The following is an 18024-nucleotide window of genomic DNA, read 5'->3' on the forward strand; positions in this document are numbered from 1 at the left end:
ACCTTGTCTACACATTAGAATCATCCAAGGAACTGATATCAAGGTTGTACCCTAAACCAGTTAAAATCTCTGTAAGTGGAACTCTAGCATCAGTAGCTTTGAAGCAGCCAATATTGAGAACCACTGCTGCAAAATATTGGGAGCTGGGGGTAGGGTGGAGGGAAAGGGGGCTTTGGGGGCTTTTGATTTTAGCCAAAAAATCTTGAAAACAGAAAATATCCCACTCAGTGTCTTGTTAAATAAACAAATAAAAATAAAACTTAATCTGTTTTGTAGTATAATGCTATGCATACCTTTAAGTGAAAAATCAAGATAATACTTGGAGTTTTTCTGAATGGTAGAATTTATAGTTAAGGTAAAAAGAAATTCGGTTTTTTTTTTTTAGAGTCTCTCTGGCCCAGGCTGGAGTGCAGTGGCACAGTTATAGCTCACTACAGGCTCAATCTCTTGGGTTCAAGCAATCCTCTTGCCTCAGCTTTCCTAGTAACTGGGATTATAGGCACTCACCACCATGCTTGGCTAATTTTTTTTATTTTTAGTAGAGACGAGGTCTTGCTATATTGCCCAGGATGGTCTCAAATTCCTAAGCTCAAGCCATCCTTCTGCCTCAGCCTCCCAAAGTGCTGGGATTACAGGCATGAGTCACTGAGCCTGGCCAAGAAGATTAGTATGTCTTATTAGCCATCTTAAAAGCTGTATTTTACTGTCATTCAGTAAATGAATTTTATCCTAGCAAGAGAATCTGATGCAGGCAATATCACTGGAATGAGCTAATAGACACCCACATCCCGAGGAGGCGCATGTAACAGTCTGATTCTGGCAAGTTCACTCTATAAGCCTATTGTGACAATTGGCCTTAAGAAGTCACCTGTTTTTGTTAGGAATGAGTGTGCTTCTTAAAGGCACTGTTTCACTTGCTTTCTCTTTTTATTGGTTTTCTCAGAACTCAAGACATGGCTGCCCAGTGTGTCACAAAGGTGGCGCTGAATGTTTCCTGTGCCAATCTTTTGGATAAAGATATAGGGTCAAAGTCAGACCCTTTATGTGTGTTATTTTTGAATACAAGTGGTCAACAGTGGTATGAGGTAATGTTAAATACTTTACCTAAAAAGTGATCTGAATTACCCTTTTAACAATGTGAAGAGTTTTTTTGATGTTAAAAATAATAACACTGTCTCATCTGTTAATGGAGTTTTTCGTGAAAGTTTGTCCTTGATTGTAGAATTTTTCATACACATATAGAAACTTCCTTTAGTTGTCATGCCTATGTTTATGTTTCGTATATAAAGATGTGGAAATCCAAGTGCACCTTTGATCTGAAGAAACTTTTTTGTTTTTGGGGATGGGTGTAGGTTGAGCGCACAGAAAGGATTAAGAATTGCTTGAATCCCCAATTTTCCAAGACATTTATTATTGATTACTACTTTGAAGTGGTTCAGAAGTTGAAATTTGGGGTTTATGACATCGACAACAAAACTATTGAGCTGAGTGATGATGACTTCTTAGGGGAATGTGAATGTACCCTTGGACAAGTAAGTATAAATAGCCACTGTACTCTATTTTGTCTAAATTTTAATCAATGAATTTGGTGTTTTTGGTAAGCAGCATTTAATTTTTAAAGTTGAAAAACATGTAATCACTTTAAAGACAGTTTATATATTAATATATAATTAATATTAATATGATTATATAATCATACATGTATAATCATGATTATATTAATCATAATATGATAAATTATATAAATTATAATTAATATTAATATGATTGGCTTGAACATTATAGAATTCATCTTATATTTTGTATGGGCAGGAACTGTGTATTTATGGAAAAGCCTGTTAATTCTTTTGAGTAAGGGATGCTTCATGAGGCATTTCATTAAGTAATACCTCCACTTTAGCTGCTGCAGAGTTCTCTACGGTTTTGTTATGTTCAAGCCATAAATGCTATCAAGATAACAGCAACTTCTCTGATCTTCTAACTAGTGAGACTGGCACCTCCTGACTCCCAATGCCCCAACACCATCCCCTTTACCTGGCTTGCTCTTACTGAACCTTATTCCCCCCGATAAACCTTCTCTGACCCTCTAGATTAGTTTGGAATCCTTTCCTGAGCTCACTTGGTACTGTCTGGTACTTCTCACCATACTTTTTAATAGTTGCTTAATTATTTGTCTTCCCAGTATATGATAAGTTTGGTCAGGGTAGGGACGTGTCTCATGGCTCACCATTTTGCTCCTAGGTTAATCTGATTCATAAGGAGAGATTATGACCATTTGTATAGACGGAAGAAGGTTTTAGGAGGGAGGAGTAATTTTTTTTCAATATGTGATATTTGTCACTCACATATGTCTTTTACAAGTTTATTTTTCAGGGTTGAATTGTTTGGAGATTATGGTATTTTCTGTATCTCAAAAGCAATATGAAACTGATCAGTTTTCTGAAACTTTGATAAATAATATCAAAGAAAAAATTGAGGAAGTATTTCTTTTTTTGGGGAAAAAAAATCCCAGTGTAGCTAAAATTCCTATGAATTTGTGAGATATATCAGATGTATATCTGTTTGAAAGAACCTAGGTATACTATATTCCTTCAAGCAATATGACATTTTATGGGAGTTAAATATTGAAGTTGTGTCTCAGTAGAAAAATTGAATCCTTTTTTTTTTGAGACAGGGTCTCACTCAGTCACCCAGGCTGGAGTGTCATGGCTCAATCACAGCTCACTACAGCCTTGACCTCCTGGGTTCAAGTGATCCTCCCACCTCAGCCTCCCAAGTAGCTGGGACTATAAGCCCACTGCACCTGGCTAATTTTTGTATTATTTTGTAGAGACAGGTTTTGGCATGTTGTTGAGGCTGGTCTTGAACTTGTGGGCTCAAGCAATCCTCCCACCTCAGCCTCCCAAAGTGCTGGGATTATTGGTGTGAGCCACTGCACCTGGCCTTGAATCTCATTTATTGAGTGTTCTGAAGCCCACCTTTTACCTAGAAGGTTTCAGCTAAGTGATTTGTTTATGCGATGAGAATCCAGTTCTCTTTTTCCATTACAAGGAACAATTTAAACTTTGACATACATAGGAGGTTAAGAAACTAGTGGGTAGGTAGATTGTATCTGCCAGGGTAGGCTCCTTAGAAGTTTTTTCCAATGGATTTTAAATATGTAGATTTTTTTTTTTTTTTTTCTTTTGAGATGGACTCTCACTATTGTTGCCCAGGCTGGAGTGCAACGGTGCAATCTTGGCTCACTGCAACCTCTGCCTCCTGAGTTCAAGTGATTCTCCTGCCTCAGTCTCCTGAGTAGCTGGGATTACAGGCACCCACCACCACGCCTGGCTAATTTTTGTATTTTTAGTACAGATGGGGTTTCACCATGTTGGCCAGGCTGGTCCTGAACTGACCTCAGGTAATCTGCCCGCCTCAGCCTCCCAAAATGCTGGGATTACAGGCATGAGCCACTGCACCTGGCCCTAAATATGTAGATGATCTAAATCTTTAAGAAACCAACTGAATGTTTCTATTTCTAATGACTTTAAGTGAACCTTGTACTCAGTCTTTTTTGCTGAAACTATTTCATTTAAAAATTTGTAGGTTGAAGGGAAATGACTCTTTGTATCACTTTCTAATTCTAACAGATTGTTTCCAGCAAAAAGCTAACTCGACCACTGGTGCTGAAAAATGGAAGACCTGCAGGAAAAGGGAGCATTACGGTAAAAATAAGATATTTGTCTTTTGTCTCAAAAGATTTAGCATAATAGGACATGCCGAAACTGTCCATATCAGAGAAATATTCTACAGCCATGCTTTGTCACTCAATCTTGAATGTTGCATTTCATCTACTCTTGTCTTGTAGTTATCACAAATGGAAAATGTATTGTGCAAACCAGGAGAAACATGCAGTGTGGTAATCCCTTCTTTCAGTTTTTCTAAGTTGCCCATAGAGGTCAAGTGCACTTTGGTGATACCTGCCCCTTCTCTGTGGAAGTGTCTATTCTTACGTGAGAGAGAAACTGCTTAATAATCTGTATCAATTTGGTTCTCTACTGGAGAAACATATTCCTCTCAACATGACAGAAATTTTCCCTAGTGGATTTTATTCCAGAGGGATGTTATGTTATGATATGGCCAATGAACCTGTAAACTCTTTACCATCATTTTTTGTGCTTGCTATCTGCTGCCCATCCTCCCACCTGGGCTTTTCATTGCTGATTACTGGCTTCAAGCAAATGAATATATGCTTTATTGTATTTCACATTTCCTATTATATAATGCCAAGCCTGTAAACCTTATCTTCTAGAGTGTCTGTACAGATAACTGCTGCCTGGAGTGATAGTATTTTAACTTTAGCTCCCTCTGAGAATGTAAGGCTAGTTCCCTGAGAGAGCTATGTTTCAAGGTTATCATGATTATCAAATACATTTCTCTAAGCAGCTGTTTTGCTATAGTTTAGATTTCCAAAGGCATAAGAATGTTCAGGGGTGTTGATTTTTGTGGGAAAGAGAACATTATCAGTAGTTAGCTTCCTTGTTGTAGGGCATGATAGACTGATACTTATTTTTAAGAAGAATGAGTTTTTCAGTTACATTGGATGAAAAACATTGATCTGATAATATCAATGTATAGAGTGTTCTAAGTATGATTTATTCATGCTTCTCAGTGTTTAGGGAACTTCAGTGTTGTGTAGAGGGTATTCTCAGTCTTCTGGGGTTTTGACTTTTCTCTTGAATAGGGAAGATCCAGTTTGGGCAACCATATTTCAAAAGACATTGCTTAATGCAGACCTGGGCATATTTTGGGAAAATCTTTATTTCACACACATAAAAGAAATAATGGTATATCTTTCTTAATGGTGCCATTTTCTTATGAAACATTTTAGAATTAATTTATATTAGTGTAGGCTTTATATTAGATAACAGAATAAATCAGTGCTTAAGTGTCTATCAGAATTCCTAAAACATATTTTCTTTCACTTACCTTATCTACTCATAGATTTCAGCTGAAGAAATAAAAGATAATAGAGTGGTCTTGTTTGAAATGGAAGCCAGAAAACTGGATAATAAGGTGGGTAGACTATGCAGATTTCAACAAGGTTGTCATGTTTTGCCTCTTTTTTTTTTTTTTTTTTTTTTTTTTTTTTTTTGAGATGGAGTCTCGCTCTGTCGCCCAGGCTGGAGTGCAGTGGCGCAATCTCGGCTCACTGCAAGCTCCGCCTCCTGGGTTCACGCCATTCTCCTGCCTCAGCCTCTCCGAGTAGCTGGGACTACAGGCGCCCGCCACCACGCCCGGCTAATTTTTTTTGTATTTTTAGTAGAGACGGGGTTTCACCGTGGTCTCAATCTCCTGACCTCGTGATCCGCCCGCCTCGGCCTCCCAAAGTGCTGGGATTACAAGCGTGAGCCACCGCGCCCGGCCTGCCTCTTTTTTAAGAAAATAAAAATGCAGTTAATATCGTGAACTCCATCATTGAGCAACACATAGGGTACTAGTTACTTTCAAATTTTGCGTGTGTGTATGTGTTGTATGTTTAAGCAGAACCCATTTCTCTTCACCTCTTTCATCTAGATGTAATCAAAGGATTTGTTTAGGTTAAGAGAGGAGTTGAATAGAAGCATTAATGTTACTGTAAAGGCATGAAAGAATACAGTTGAATTATCTTTAGGAAGAAAGTGAAAACTGTGCTTTATTAATTATAGGTCAATTATCCTCTTTGCATTCAAAGGTCAATTTTTTTTTATGAAGGATGAGTACCAATACATAATAACACAACAATTTAGTATATAGCGTGGATTATAATAATTCTTTTATCTATCTTATCTATCTATCTATCTATCGATTTATCTATCTATATTTTTTAGAGACAGAGTCTCACTATGTTGCCCAGGCTGGTCTGGAACTCCTGGGCTCAAGCAATCCTCCTATCTCATACTCCCAAAGTGTTGGGATTGCAGGTGTGAGCCCCTGAGCCCAGCTTTTTGTACTTAATTCTATAATCTAGTCAATATTCTTCATTGTTTGCAGTTCAGTTTGAAAACATTTTAGGGCTAGGCGTAGTGGCTCATGCCTGTAATCCCAGCACTTTGGGAGGCCAAGGTGGGGAGATCACTTGAGCTCAGAAGTTTGAGACCAGCCTGGGCAACATGGTGAAACCGCATCTCTACAAAAAATACAAAAATTAGCTGGGTGTGGTGACATGTGCCTGTAATCCCATGTAAGGTGGGAGGATTGCTTGAGCCCAGGAGGTCAAAACTACAGTGAGCAGTGATCATGCATTCTCACCTGTGTAATGGAGCAAGACTCTGTCTCAAGTGAAAACAAAAACAACAACAACAAAAAAACTTAAAATATTTTAGACTACAGGCTGGGGACATTTTTTTTTAATTGTGGAAAAATTTAAATATATACAAAACTAGAAGACTCTTTAAAAAATTTCATGTTCTCATCACCCATTTTCCACAATTATAACTCATGGCCAATTTCATTTAATCTCTACCCTTATCTACTTTCTCTCCTTCTGGACTTCATGAATATCATTTCATCCATCAATATGTTCATGTATCTCTGCAGACACTTTAAAAAATATAATTGTTTAAAGTGTGTCTTAAGTCCTTTCAAATCTATAAATTTCTTCCTTTCTTTTACTTCTTTCTTCTTTTCCTCCCTCCCTTCCTTCCTTTGTATCTATTCTTCCATCCATCATGGAATTTATTCAATGGAGAAAACTGATTTCTTTATCCTGCAGAAGTTTCCACATTCAAGTTGGGCACAGGTGATGCACACCTGTAGTCCCAGCTACTCAGGAGACTGAGGCAGGAAGATGGCTTGATCCCAGGAGTTCAAGGCTGTAGTGCATTATAATTACAAGACTCCATCTTTTTTTTTTTTTTTTTTTTTCAAAAAAGAATTTTCCATATTCTGTCTATGGCTAATTAAATCCTGTGGTGTCATTTAACATGTTTCTCTCTCTACTTTTGTTTTCTGATTTCTGTATCCTGGCAATTGAATCTAGAAGTATGATCTGCTGGCATTTTTAATTGTTGGCAAGACAGTTTCATCAATGGTGGCATGTAATTCCATCAGGAGGCTCACCCTAACTTGTGTGTTTTTGGGATGTTTGTGATCATTGATGATAGCTACCTGGTTTTATTATTAAGAGTCTGTAGGCCCGGTGTGGTGGCTCATGCCTGTAATCCCAGCACTTTGGGGGGCCGAGGTAAGTGGATTACCTGAGGTCAGGAGTTCGAGATCAGCCTGGCCAACATGATGAAACACCATCTCTGCTAAAAATAGAAAAATTAGCTGGGCGTGGTGGCGTGCGCCAGTAGTCCCAGCTACTTGGGAGGCTGAGGCAGGAGAATCACTTCAACTTGGGAGGCGGAGGTTGCAATGAGCCGAGATCGCGCCACTGCACTCCAGCTTGGTGACAGAGCAAGGCTCTGTCTCAAAAAAAGAAGGAAAAAAATCTGTAAAATAGTGATATCGTCACTCTATCATTGCTTTTGTTTCTTAGCAAGAATCTTTCTATAGAGAAAAACTTCCCCATGTTAAGTATTTATTTACTTTATGGTATAGTTTATATAGGAAAAGTAAGTTAAAATATTTGACTTTTCCCCCATATTTACCATTTTTCAAAATTATAAGTTGGTTCCCTAGCATCCGCTAAATGTGACCAGTGAAGTTTTTAGGTTTGTGTGTTTTGTTCTGTTTTAGAATTGCTGTAAAGTAATAGATTTAAATATTTATAACTGCAATGGATTACTTCTCATAGATACTTAAGTTATTCCAACTTTGGCCTGAGGGAATTCCTTTAAGCTTGTTCGTGAGACCGTTTAGCACAACTCCAGGAGTCTTTGGATAATTTCCTTGCTCTGTGGGATGACAAGAGCTTCAAAGAACTTCTTTTTGAAGTTCTTTTTGTCTTTAATAAGCCATGTTCCAGGCTTATTTTATCTAGTTTCTGCCTTAGACTGGCAGATTAAAAGGAACCTTACTTCATTTTGGTGGAATTGGTATTTAGAGACCACAGTCCAGTGCTAGGGGGTACTCACTGTTGTGAGTTATTGTCGTTCATGGTTTGTAGGGCTTTTCAGTGGACAGATACAGAAAAGCCTTTTTTTTTTTTTTAAGAAAAACTAAATCATGAAATTACACAACTATTTCCAATTCAAATATAGAATTACTGGCCCGGCACAGTGGCTCACGCCTGTAATCCCAGCACTCTGGGAGGTGGGTAGAACACTTGAGGTCAGGAGTTCAAGACCAGCCTGGCCAACATGGCGAAACCCTGTGTCTAGTAAAAATACAAAAATTAGCCGGTCATGGTAGCGTGAACCTGTAGTCCCAACTACTCAAGAGGATGAGGCATGAGAATTGCTTGAACCCAGGAGGGGGAGGTTACAGTAAGCTGGGATCGTACCACTATACTGCAGCCTAGGTGACATCTCCAAAACAACAGAGACAATTAAAAAAATATATAGAATTACAGGCACTTATTTTATATTCATATCTCATTTCTCTTGGTTTTTAAATATATTAACATAATTGCTTATCTGTTTTGTCTCACACAACGTTAATAGTTTCAGAATAAAAATATCAATTTATTATTAACAGTATTTTTACTGAGAAGTTTGAGCTTTCTTTGAAGTTCTTTTTGTCTTTAAGGTGTATATATTCCACTTTTGTTATATAGTCACATTCTTATGATTTAAAGAAATAATTCTTTTCTGTGGTTATGCTGTCACAGACCTAGTTTCGTTTTGCTTTTGATATTTAGGGATTGCTTTTTTAAAAAACCATTTTGATTTAATTTTGTTTTATAATCACGTAAAACATTTACATGGCTCTAAAATCTACAAAACAAGGTACTTAAGAAATTTAACTTCTCTCCTGGTCTACCTTGCTTCTGCTTTCCTCCATGTAGTTAATAGTTTTTAAAAAGTCGTGTTTTATAATTTAATCGTTCTGTTTCCTAAATATCTAAGGGTTTTTCTGTGTGTATGTATACTCGTGTGTGTATGTGTTCATATGTATGTGTGTATGTATGTATTTGTATTTATGTTACCCACTCCCAGCCCTTGCATAAACACAGCCTACTAGATGTACACTTTCCTCCACTTTGCTTCTTTTACTTATCATATCCTGGAGATCAGAGCCAGGGAGTTTAATTATTATTTTAGTTCTAATACTAGCAACTTAATGAACCTTCAGACAAGTATTGGTTTTTAGCCTTCAAAATAATAACAAGGATATCATGCTTTTATTTCATTCACTTAAGATTCTTCTTAGAGATAAGGTTAAACACAGTCTTTGTGTTTATATTTTTGACTGTACCAAATATCTTATTTGCTTGACATTAAACTTTGTGTTCAAGAGAGAAATAATTTTATTTTAGTTCTTAATTTAATACTGAAGTTAATTCAGGACTAAAGAAATCTTCAGCTCAGGGATGTATCTGCATATATTCCTGTGGGATTAACAAATGTCCTTTCATTTTCAAAAATAACAAGTCATATATGTTAAGGAGTATGCAAATTTCAAAATGAAGATACATGAAAATGAGAAAAAATCATCCATAGTCTTACCACCTGAGTTTAACCTCTGTAAGTGATTCGTACATTTTTCCCAAATTTTATCTCTCTGTATGTGTGTGGATATGTGTATATTGGGGATGGTGATAACAGTATTTTTGAGCACTTAGTGTGCTTGAGCATTGTATAGGAGTTCTGTGGTGAATTACAGAGGAAATAGAAGATGTAGTTTGTGCCCTTGAAGTGTTTCTATTATGCGTTCCACATATCTACCTCTGGTCATTTGTGTATGTAAAGAAATGTGTGGTTTTGGTGAAGGAGTTTTGGACATAGAAGGCTGAGATATGAAGTTAAAGCCTGGATCCATTAATTAATTAGATATGTGATCTTGGGAAAATCATTAACCCCTCTGAATCCATTTTCTCACTGATAACTGCCCTGTCTCCATAGAGTTGGTATGGCTAATGTTTGTGATATCATTTATATAAAACTACTCAGTGATATGTAAATGAAAATGGTTAAAGGTGAAAACAAAGCAAAAACATATTTTATGGTATATTTGACCACTGTATTTTAAAACTGTCATGTTTTTGAGAAGTAAGAATATGGTATACAGGATTATGAGCATTTATCACAAGCACTTTGATAATTCGCCCTAGTAGACTTCAGTAAGTTTCTAAGTTAGGGAGAAAGGTGATGGGATGTGTATTTGCTATCAATACTATAGAGTTAGACTTCAGGTGGTTGCTAACATGTGTAAAGTATGGTCACACATGGTTTCATGGGTTCAGAGGAGAACAGATGCTTTTTGTTGTTTGTTTTAAATGTAGGATCTATTTGGAAAGTCAGACCCATACCTGGAATTCCACAAGCAGACATCTGATGGAAACTGGCTAATGGTTCATCGGACAGAGGTGAATATTTGAATTTGAAAAGCAGAGTGGAGGTGTTCTTTGGAATTATCGTAATCTGAATTTTAAAAAGCTTATATTTATAAAAGTATCAATCTGAGTTCATACTTACATATAGGCAGAGACACAAGATCACCATGTTCATATTTTTTTCTTTCAATGAAGAAGTGCTACCATACTTTATGATTTTTATTTTGAAAAATTTTAAGCCCTATAAAGAACGCTAAATGTATTCCTCTGCACCCCTCACCTAGATTCACCAAATGGACACACTCCCACACACTTGTGCTCTTTGTCTTTCTCTATTTCTGTCCCTCTCTGTCTCTGTCTCTCTCTCACACACACACACACACTTATGCACACATGTATTTTCCTTTTGCAAAATCATCCTAATGGAGCTACAGACATAATAACTCTTATCTTTAAATGCTACAGCAGGCCAAGTGTGGTGGCTCATGCCTGTAATCCCAGCACTTTGGGAAGCCAAGGCGGGTGGATCACTTGAGGTCAGGAGCTCGAGACCAGCCTGGCCAACATGGTGAAACCCCGTCTCTACTAAAAATACAAAAATTAGCCAGGTGTGGTAGCACTTGCCTGCAGTCCCAGCTACTCAGGAAACTGAGGCACAAGAATTGCTTGAACCCAGGAGGCGGAGGTTGCGGTGAGCTGAGATCGCACCACTGCACTCCATCCTGGGCGACTGAGCGAGACTCCACCTCAAAATAAATAAATAAATAAATGCTACAGCAGGTAGTTTAAAGAACAGGGACATTCTATACAATAATACTTGAGAAAATTAACATTTGACATAGCTAAATGTAACATCATTTGGTATACCATTAATCTTCAGATTTCCTCAGTTGTCCCACAGGTTTTGTGCGTATTTTGTTTTGCTTTGTTTTGTTCAGAATCCAGTCAAGGCTCAAATTTTGGATTTGACTATTATATTCCCAATAGAGGACTCTTCTCCCTACCTTCCTTATACCTTGGTGCCATTGAATCTCTTAAAAATCAAGACCAGAATGTCCAACATTCTGGATTCTTCCGTTTCCTCACAACTAGATCCAGATCAAACATTTCTGTCAAAAACACTATGTGTGTTCCTTTTCTTTACATTTTCAGGAGGCTCATGGTGCCAGGCTGCCCAGCATTGATGCTGTCATGCTTGGCTACTTGGTTAAGCTGATGACCACCAGATCTCACCATGATAAAGTCTCATTTTTCCCCTTTTTAATTAATAAGTGCTAGGTGGTGTGAAACTATGAGACTGCGTGAATTACCTGTTCTCTAGCACTTCAACCAGTGGTTTTAGCATCCATTGGTGATCCTTGCCTAATCAATTATTGTATTATGGGTAGTAAATTAGTGATTTTTCAAAATCTTTCATCCTTTTTACTTATATTAGCAGGCATTCCTCTTTCATCTCTCTCTTTCTCTCCTTTTATTTTTAGTATCATTATAAATTCACGGATTGTTATAGCAGTATATGCTTTGTATTAACTCATTATTGTATTTTTGCTGCTCAGATTAATCCAAGTTTGACTACAGAGAGCTCCTAGTCTCTAAAGTGGCTCTTGGTTTTTCTTTTTGACCTCATTTGTCTTTAAGCAGTCTCGTAAGTTAGAGTATGTTCTCAGTTCCCCTTGTACTTTTTCTGTCCCAGAGCTGGTATGAGCCATGTCTCTTAATAAGCCCTATTCCTGCAAGAGGGTAGTAGTATTTAGACACTGACATCTGAGTGCTAAACGTGCTCATTGCTACTGGATATCATTGCTTTTAGGCCTTTTAAGTGGACACAGCTAAGAAATATGTATATTTGTGTTTATCTGTTTATTATGTATATATATATGGCATTAAAATTTTAAGTTATAAATGTGGACTTATTTCTCCAATTCAATTCAAACATAGTAAGTTTCTTATTCTATATTTACCTTTTCTTATTTCATATTTGAATCTTCTGTGCCCTGCAATGAAACCCTCATTGCTTTTAAAATCAATAATCCTCTGCAGTTTTTTTTTTTTTTTTTTTTGAGACATCGTCTTGCTCTGTCACCCAGGCTGGAATGCAGTGGCACGATCTCCACTCACGGCAACCTCCACCTCCCAGGTTCCAGCAATTCTCCTGCCTCAGCCTCCTGAGTAGCTAGGATTATAGGCATGCACCACCACATCCAGCTAATTTTTGTATTTTTTTAGTAGAGACAGAGTTTCACCATGTTGGCCAGGCTGGTCTCAAACTCCTAACCTCAGGTGATCTGCCCGTCTCAGCCTCCCAAAGTGTGGAGATTACAGGTGTGAGCCACCGCGCCCGGCCATCCTCTGCAGTTGCTAAGTGCTCCTTGTAATAGGTAGATATATTTTCCAGATAGTTTTCTACTTTTCCTCAGAATGTACCACAACTGGACAGTTTATTACATTTTTCATGTAACAGTTGTATAATATTGTTCTAGGTAGTTTTTTTGTGGAAATAGTTGAGTTGATGAAGAGGTGGAGGATAAATGGTGAGAGTATAGCAAGAACCTAGGAAGGGCAGGAGCAAAATGTTAATGAACTGGAAGTTTTTCTAACAGCTTTTTGAAACTACATTTTTGTAGGTTGTTAAAAACAACTTGAATCCTGTTTGGAGGCCTTTCAAGATCTCTCTTAACTCCCTGTGTTACGGAGATATGGACAAAACCATTAAGGTAAGTTGAAATTATATATATATAAAATACATAAATATACCCATGTTCACCTATTTTATAAAATTAATACATAAGATAGTATTTAAAGACAGTAAATGATATAAGACACCTACAGAGTTAAATTTTGTGTGTGTAAAATACTAAAATAGAAATGTCTTCTGGTAAGTGACATAGTTTGAGGAGTAGGCATGTTTGACTAATCTGTTGACCTAATGCTTAGTCAAACAGTGTCATTTCTATTTTATTCTGTATTTTTAAAAATAAAATGTCCAGTTTAATATTTTTTTCCTTTTAATAAGATTCCTCTGCTCTGCTAATAGGAACCTCAAACTACATTATTTGCCTTTGGTATGTCTGTTGCAAATAGAAGCAGATGTTACCCTAAGAACTCAGAGCTTGCTTCTGCCCTTAGCAAGGGAGGGGAGTATTGATGGCATTTTTATTCCTTATTTTCAGAATGAGATAAGTAATTAATTGAAAGCTTTTAGAAGGCTTTAGTTTTAGAGTATCAGGGAAGTGGAGTATGAACAGCAAATAGCAGATGTCTCAGTATTTTTTTAAATGTTTTTATTCATAGGCATTTATTTAAAAAAAGAGTAAAAATATAAATAAAAGAAAACTCATGGAGTGGTGTTGAGAATGAAAAATATATACATACATATACATAAAAGAAACTTTTGTACTAGAATTATTAACTTTACATGATTACAGATAGAGGTCTTTTTTATGTTCAGACATCAGTCGATCAAAGGGATTTTTTGGTTTGTTTTTCTCTTTTTTTGATAACGAATATGGTAAAAGCAGGCAAGATAATGAGGAATAAGTATAAGATTTGGAGTCAGACCACAGTTCAAGTTTTGACTTAGTCCTTTAACTGGCTAAGGGATCTTGGGCAGGTAACCACACTTCTTCACATTTACTTATTTATTTATTTTGCTTATCAGTTGGAAGCTTCACCTGGATTCTTCACTTTTATAATAGAGTTAAGAATTTCTACCTTCCAGCAAAGCAAAAATTAAATTAGCAGAAGTGAAAGTTTTGTAAAAATTTTGTAGAGGTGCCATTGTTACTGAAAAACTGCTTCATTTTTGCCGGGCGTGGTGGCTCAAGCCTGTAATCCCAGCACTTTGGGAGGCCGAGGCGGGCGAATTGCCTGAGCTCAGGAGTTTGAGACCAGTCTGGGCAACATGGCAAAATACTGTCTCTACAGAAAATACAAAAATTAGGTGGGTATGGTGGCGCACACCTGTGGTCCCAGCTACTTGGGAGGCTTAGGTGGGAGGATCCTTTGACCCTGGGAGGAGGAGGTCTCAGTAAGCCAAGATTGCTTCACACTGCACTCCAGCCTGGGTGACGGAGCGAGACCGTGTCTTAAAAAAAAAAAAAAAAAAAAAATGCTTCATTTCTGAGATCCATAAAAAATTGCTTCCAGTTTGTAAAGAACTTTAAAAATCAATGTAAGTATGATTTGTAAGGTATTTGAAACAGTAGTGAAAATCCAGGTCCAAAATAAATAGTTGTAAACTAGCTATAAAAATTATTTTTTATCATTAGGCCAAATCCAGACTTTTGCTTTTCATATTAAAAATAGTAAACATCATTAGATGTCAGAGGGCAGGTAAATCTGGGAGAAAATGTCTAAGCCATAACTATTTGATTGTGTGTAATGATATGTTAACAACAAAACAATGTTTTTTAAACTTTTTTGCTCACAGTGGCATGCTTACAGGGCTATTTTATTATAGTAAGTAAACTGATTTTCTGAGCTTTCTCTAATGAACGTCTTCCATTCTTAAAAGTTTCTTGGTTTGTTTTTAACTATACACAACTTGGTTTGCTACATCATCACTGACTTTATTTCATTTAGTTCTGCATTTCTTTGCAATATCAGAAAGTCATACATTTGTGATTCTCTTACTGTTTGAAAATTGCTTATAGGGATAGTAAAGAGTTATAGAGCAGAGAATAGAGTCAGAATCCTCAGTAGTTTCTTTGCTGTGGTGTGTTATCATTCTAGCATGTATTATTTTCATTAAGATCAAGTGAATATGAAAAATAATCATGCATGCTGCCACTTTGCCTAAAATGGGAATGCCTTACTGAATGTAGTATTGTGTGGTGTGTGCATTCTCTTTCATATATACATATGCCTATGTGTATATATGGATACATTTATTTATTTGTTACACATATGTTTATTATGTATACTATATATGCATGTGTATATGTATATTATATATCCATTAAATGTATATGAATACATGTATATATTATATACTTGCATATACATATGCATATGTGTATATGCATATATTGTTATGCCTACCATTGTTTAAAAAGCCAATAGTACTGGTCTTTGAATTCTTGAAAAGAGAGAAATTAAATGACACGAATATCTGAACATATGTCAGCATTATAAATATCATGTCTGCCTTCAAGGGGCCAAGAGGGAGCTTTTTCTGTATATTTATTATAGTGAGTAATCAAAACTTTTCGTTTAAAAATATTATTTACATTTCCTGAAATTTTAATGTATGATTAGTCTAAACATATGAACCGTTTTAGCCCTTCATAATCTTTACTCAAATAAAATCTTGGCCTTGTCAAAGCTTAATCCTATCTTAGATATAAATTGGTGTTCCCTGATTGCAAATCTAAAATGTAAAGTTCTGTTTTCCATAATTGAAAAATGTCTGTTTAAAAGCCATGAACTTATTAAAATATTAAGAGAGTTTGTTTTCTACCTTATCTAAATATTACTTCCTCTAAAAATTATGGAAATTATTAAATTTCTTTTCCCTTGGCACATTAAAGAGTCATATAAAAGGTTTTTGGTTTAAAAATTGGATACTGAGTAGGGCAAGAGTCAAACTGTCAGACTTGGTCAGTGGCCAAAATGCCTGCAAAGCATTTTCTTAGAAAAATAAAGTCCTTTTCTGTTACTCAAAATTGAAATTCTTGGCCTTGACTGTTTTGATTGATTGATTTGCAGTCTTCCTGAAGAATAATGAAAATATATGTAGGGAATGAAAGACTTCCAGTTATGATAAGCATTCATTTCATAGAACTGAGGGGAAAAATAGTCACTTTGCCAAGTAAACATAAAAAATCCTGAGCATTTTAGTTTGGCAGTTAATCTAAGTTTGAGAAGGATATTAGCAAGATAAAGCTCTCTATTGGCTGATGGTAAATGCAAATTGCTTCTTAGTTACAAGTTTTTATTTTAAATTACAGGCTCTAGTATTTCAAAGTGTCCTTAGCACAGCATTACTTTACCTGTGTTGGTTACCACACAAGGCATACCGTCTTCTAAGACTTTATTTAGTTCCTCTAAGTCTTAGTTCTGCAAAATGGGCATCATAGTAACAGGATTCCACTCTGTCTACCTCACAAGACTATTTAGAGAATGTGCACAGTGTACATAATAAATGTTTGCAGAAATGAAATAATCTGTTTTGAAATAAAATACTATAAAAATATTGGTGTTAAATGTTCATAATCACGGTCAATTTCCAGCTTCCCTTGAACACTTCTGCTTGCTAATAGTTCATGCCACCTAATTTTTCCCATTGCAAAGAATATTCTAGTATTCTGGTGAATATTTACTCTTTGACTGCTCTGTCAACCTGTCATGAAATTACATGCAACTCAAATACTCTCACCTCTCTTCTCTCTCCTTTCAGAGAGAGAAAGCATTTAATCAGAGGCAGATCTAGGACTAGAACTCACCCTGTCTCACATGGAAATAGAGTAAATATGACCCGGTGTAGATACTTCCTCAGTGGACTAAGTACTCTTAGCCTGGAATTCTTCTTTTCATTGTAAGAGTTGTGATCTTTACGATGATGCAAATCTGGCTTCATCATATCTAACTTATAACACAAGCCAACCTCACCATATTGCAGCTAATGAAATATACTTTTCATAATCCTAAAGTATCTAGGATTTAATTATATAAATTTTAGCTTTATAGAATGTTGACTTCCTTTCTTTCTCCAGATAATGGTTTTTAGCCATTGCATAGTAATAAGGCAAAGAAGTGGATGAGAAAGAAGGTATAACTCCATTTTGCCCTTTATCAGCACTTATAGAAGGCATGATAGAGGAGCTGGAAACTGCTTAATGTGGAATTGACACAGTATTTGTGTTTTTCATCTGCCTGTGATCTATCTTAGATCCCCATTCCAAGGATAGCTGGGGTTTGAAAGTGTTTCAATATTGCTTCTCTAGGATGTTAATTCCTACTGTCCCAAGTAGGGACTGCATATTACACATTTTCATTTCCTTTAATTAAAAGGGCACTTCATGGTAGATTACATTTATTGCAGCCAATACCTTTTAATAAAACTATATTGATTTTTATATTTTTTATTATATTTAATTTCAGGTGGAGTGTTATGATTATGACAATGATGGGTCACATGATCTCATTGGAACATTTCAAACCACCATGACAAAACTGAAAGAAGCCTCCAGAAGCTCACCTGTAAGTTACATCCTTGCATTTGCATATACTTTATAGTTTGGCTGTGTATTTATTACTGTATTTCATTTTTTTCCCGTAGCATCAAACGGTTTACTATGCTTTTAGTCTATATTGCATAATGCTCTGAAATGTTTAGTAATCACATAATCCACAATTCATACTTGGGGTATGAATTTTATTGAGCAGAACACCACGTAACAGTTACTAATGCCAGATGAGGACTCCAACTACATGGAGGACAGCAAAGATGATCACAGTGTCAGTCATTAGGAATAGAAGTCCAGTCCTTTTGCCTGTTGTATCGTGGTATTGGGGTCAAGGCAAACACAATGCAGGCAAGCACTAGAGGGAACCACACTTTACTCAGAGACAGAAGAGGCAGAGCAATATCAGCTTTAAAAGTAGGCATTGGTTTTTGTGGC

The 18024-nt window shown here is 36.3% G+C and overlaps 1 protein-coding gene across 13 annotated transcripts in view; it reads left to right on the forward strand.

Annotated features, from left to right (window-relative positions):
- Positions 1 to 18024, forward strand: part of CPNE3 (copine 3) — a 47703-nt gene that overhangs the window by 13175 nt on the left and 16504 nt on the right. For 12 of the 13 annotated variants that reach the window (XM_055286694.2, XM_055286686.2, XM_063643387.1 and 9 more), the window contains 7 exons: positions 944 to 1085; positions 1353 to 1532; positions 3633 to 3707; positions 4987 to 5058; positions 10352 to 10435; positions 13027 to 13116; positions 17504 to 17602. In XM_055286694.2, the coding sequence (XP_055142669.1) occupies positions 954 to 1085; positions 1353 to 1532; positions 3633 to 3707; positions 4987 to 5058; positions 10352 to 10435; positions 13027 to 13116; positions 17504 to 17602 (732 nt within the window). In that variant the 5' untranslated portion in view covers positions 944 to 953. The remainder of the gene's footprint in view (positions 1 to 943; positions 1086 to 1352; positions 1533 to 3632; positions 3708 to 4986; positions 5059 to 10351; positions 10436 to 13026; positions 13117 to 17503; positions 17603 to 18024) is intronic. The other variant, XM_063643391.1, reaches the window with a different exon arrangement.

The sequence above is a fragment of the Symphalangus syndactylus genome, chromosome 7 (assembly GCF_028878055.3).
Source record: "Symphalangus syndactylus isolate Jambi chromosome 7, NHGRI_mSymSyn1-v2.1_pri, whole genome shotgun sequence".
Taxonomy (NCBI): domain Eukaryota; kingdom Metazoa; phylum Chordata; class Mammalia; order Primates; family Hylobatidae; genus Symphalangus; species Symphalangus syndactylus.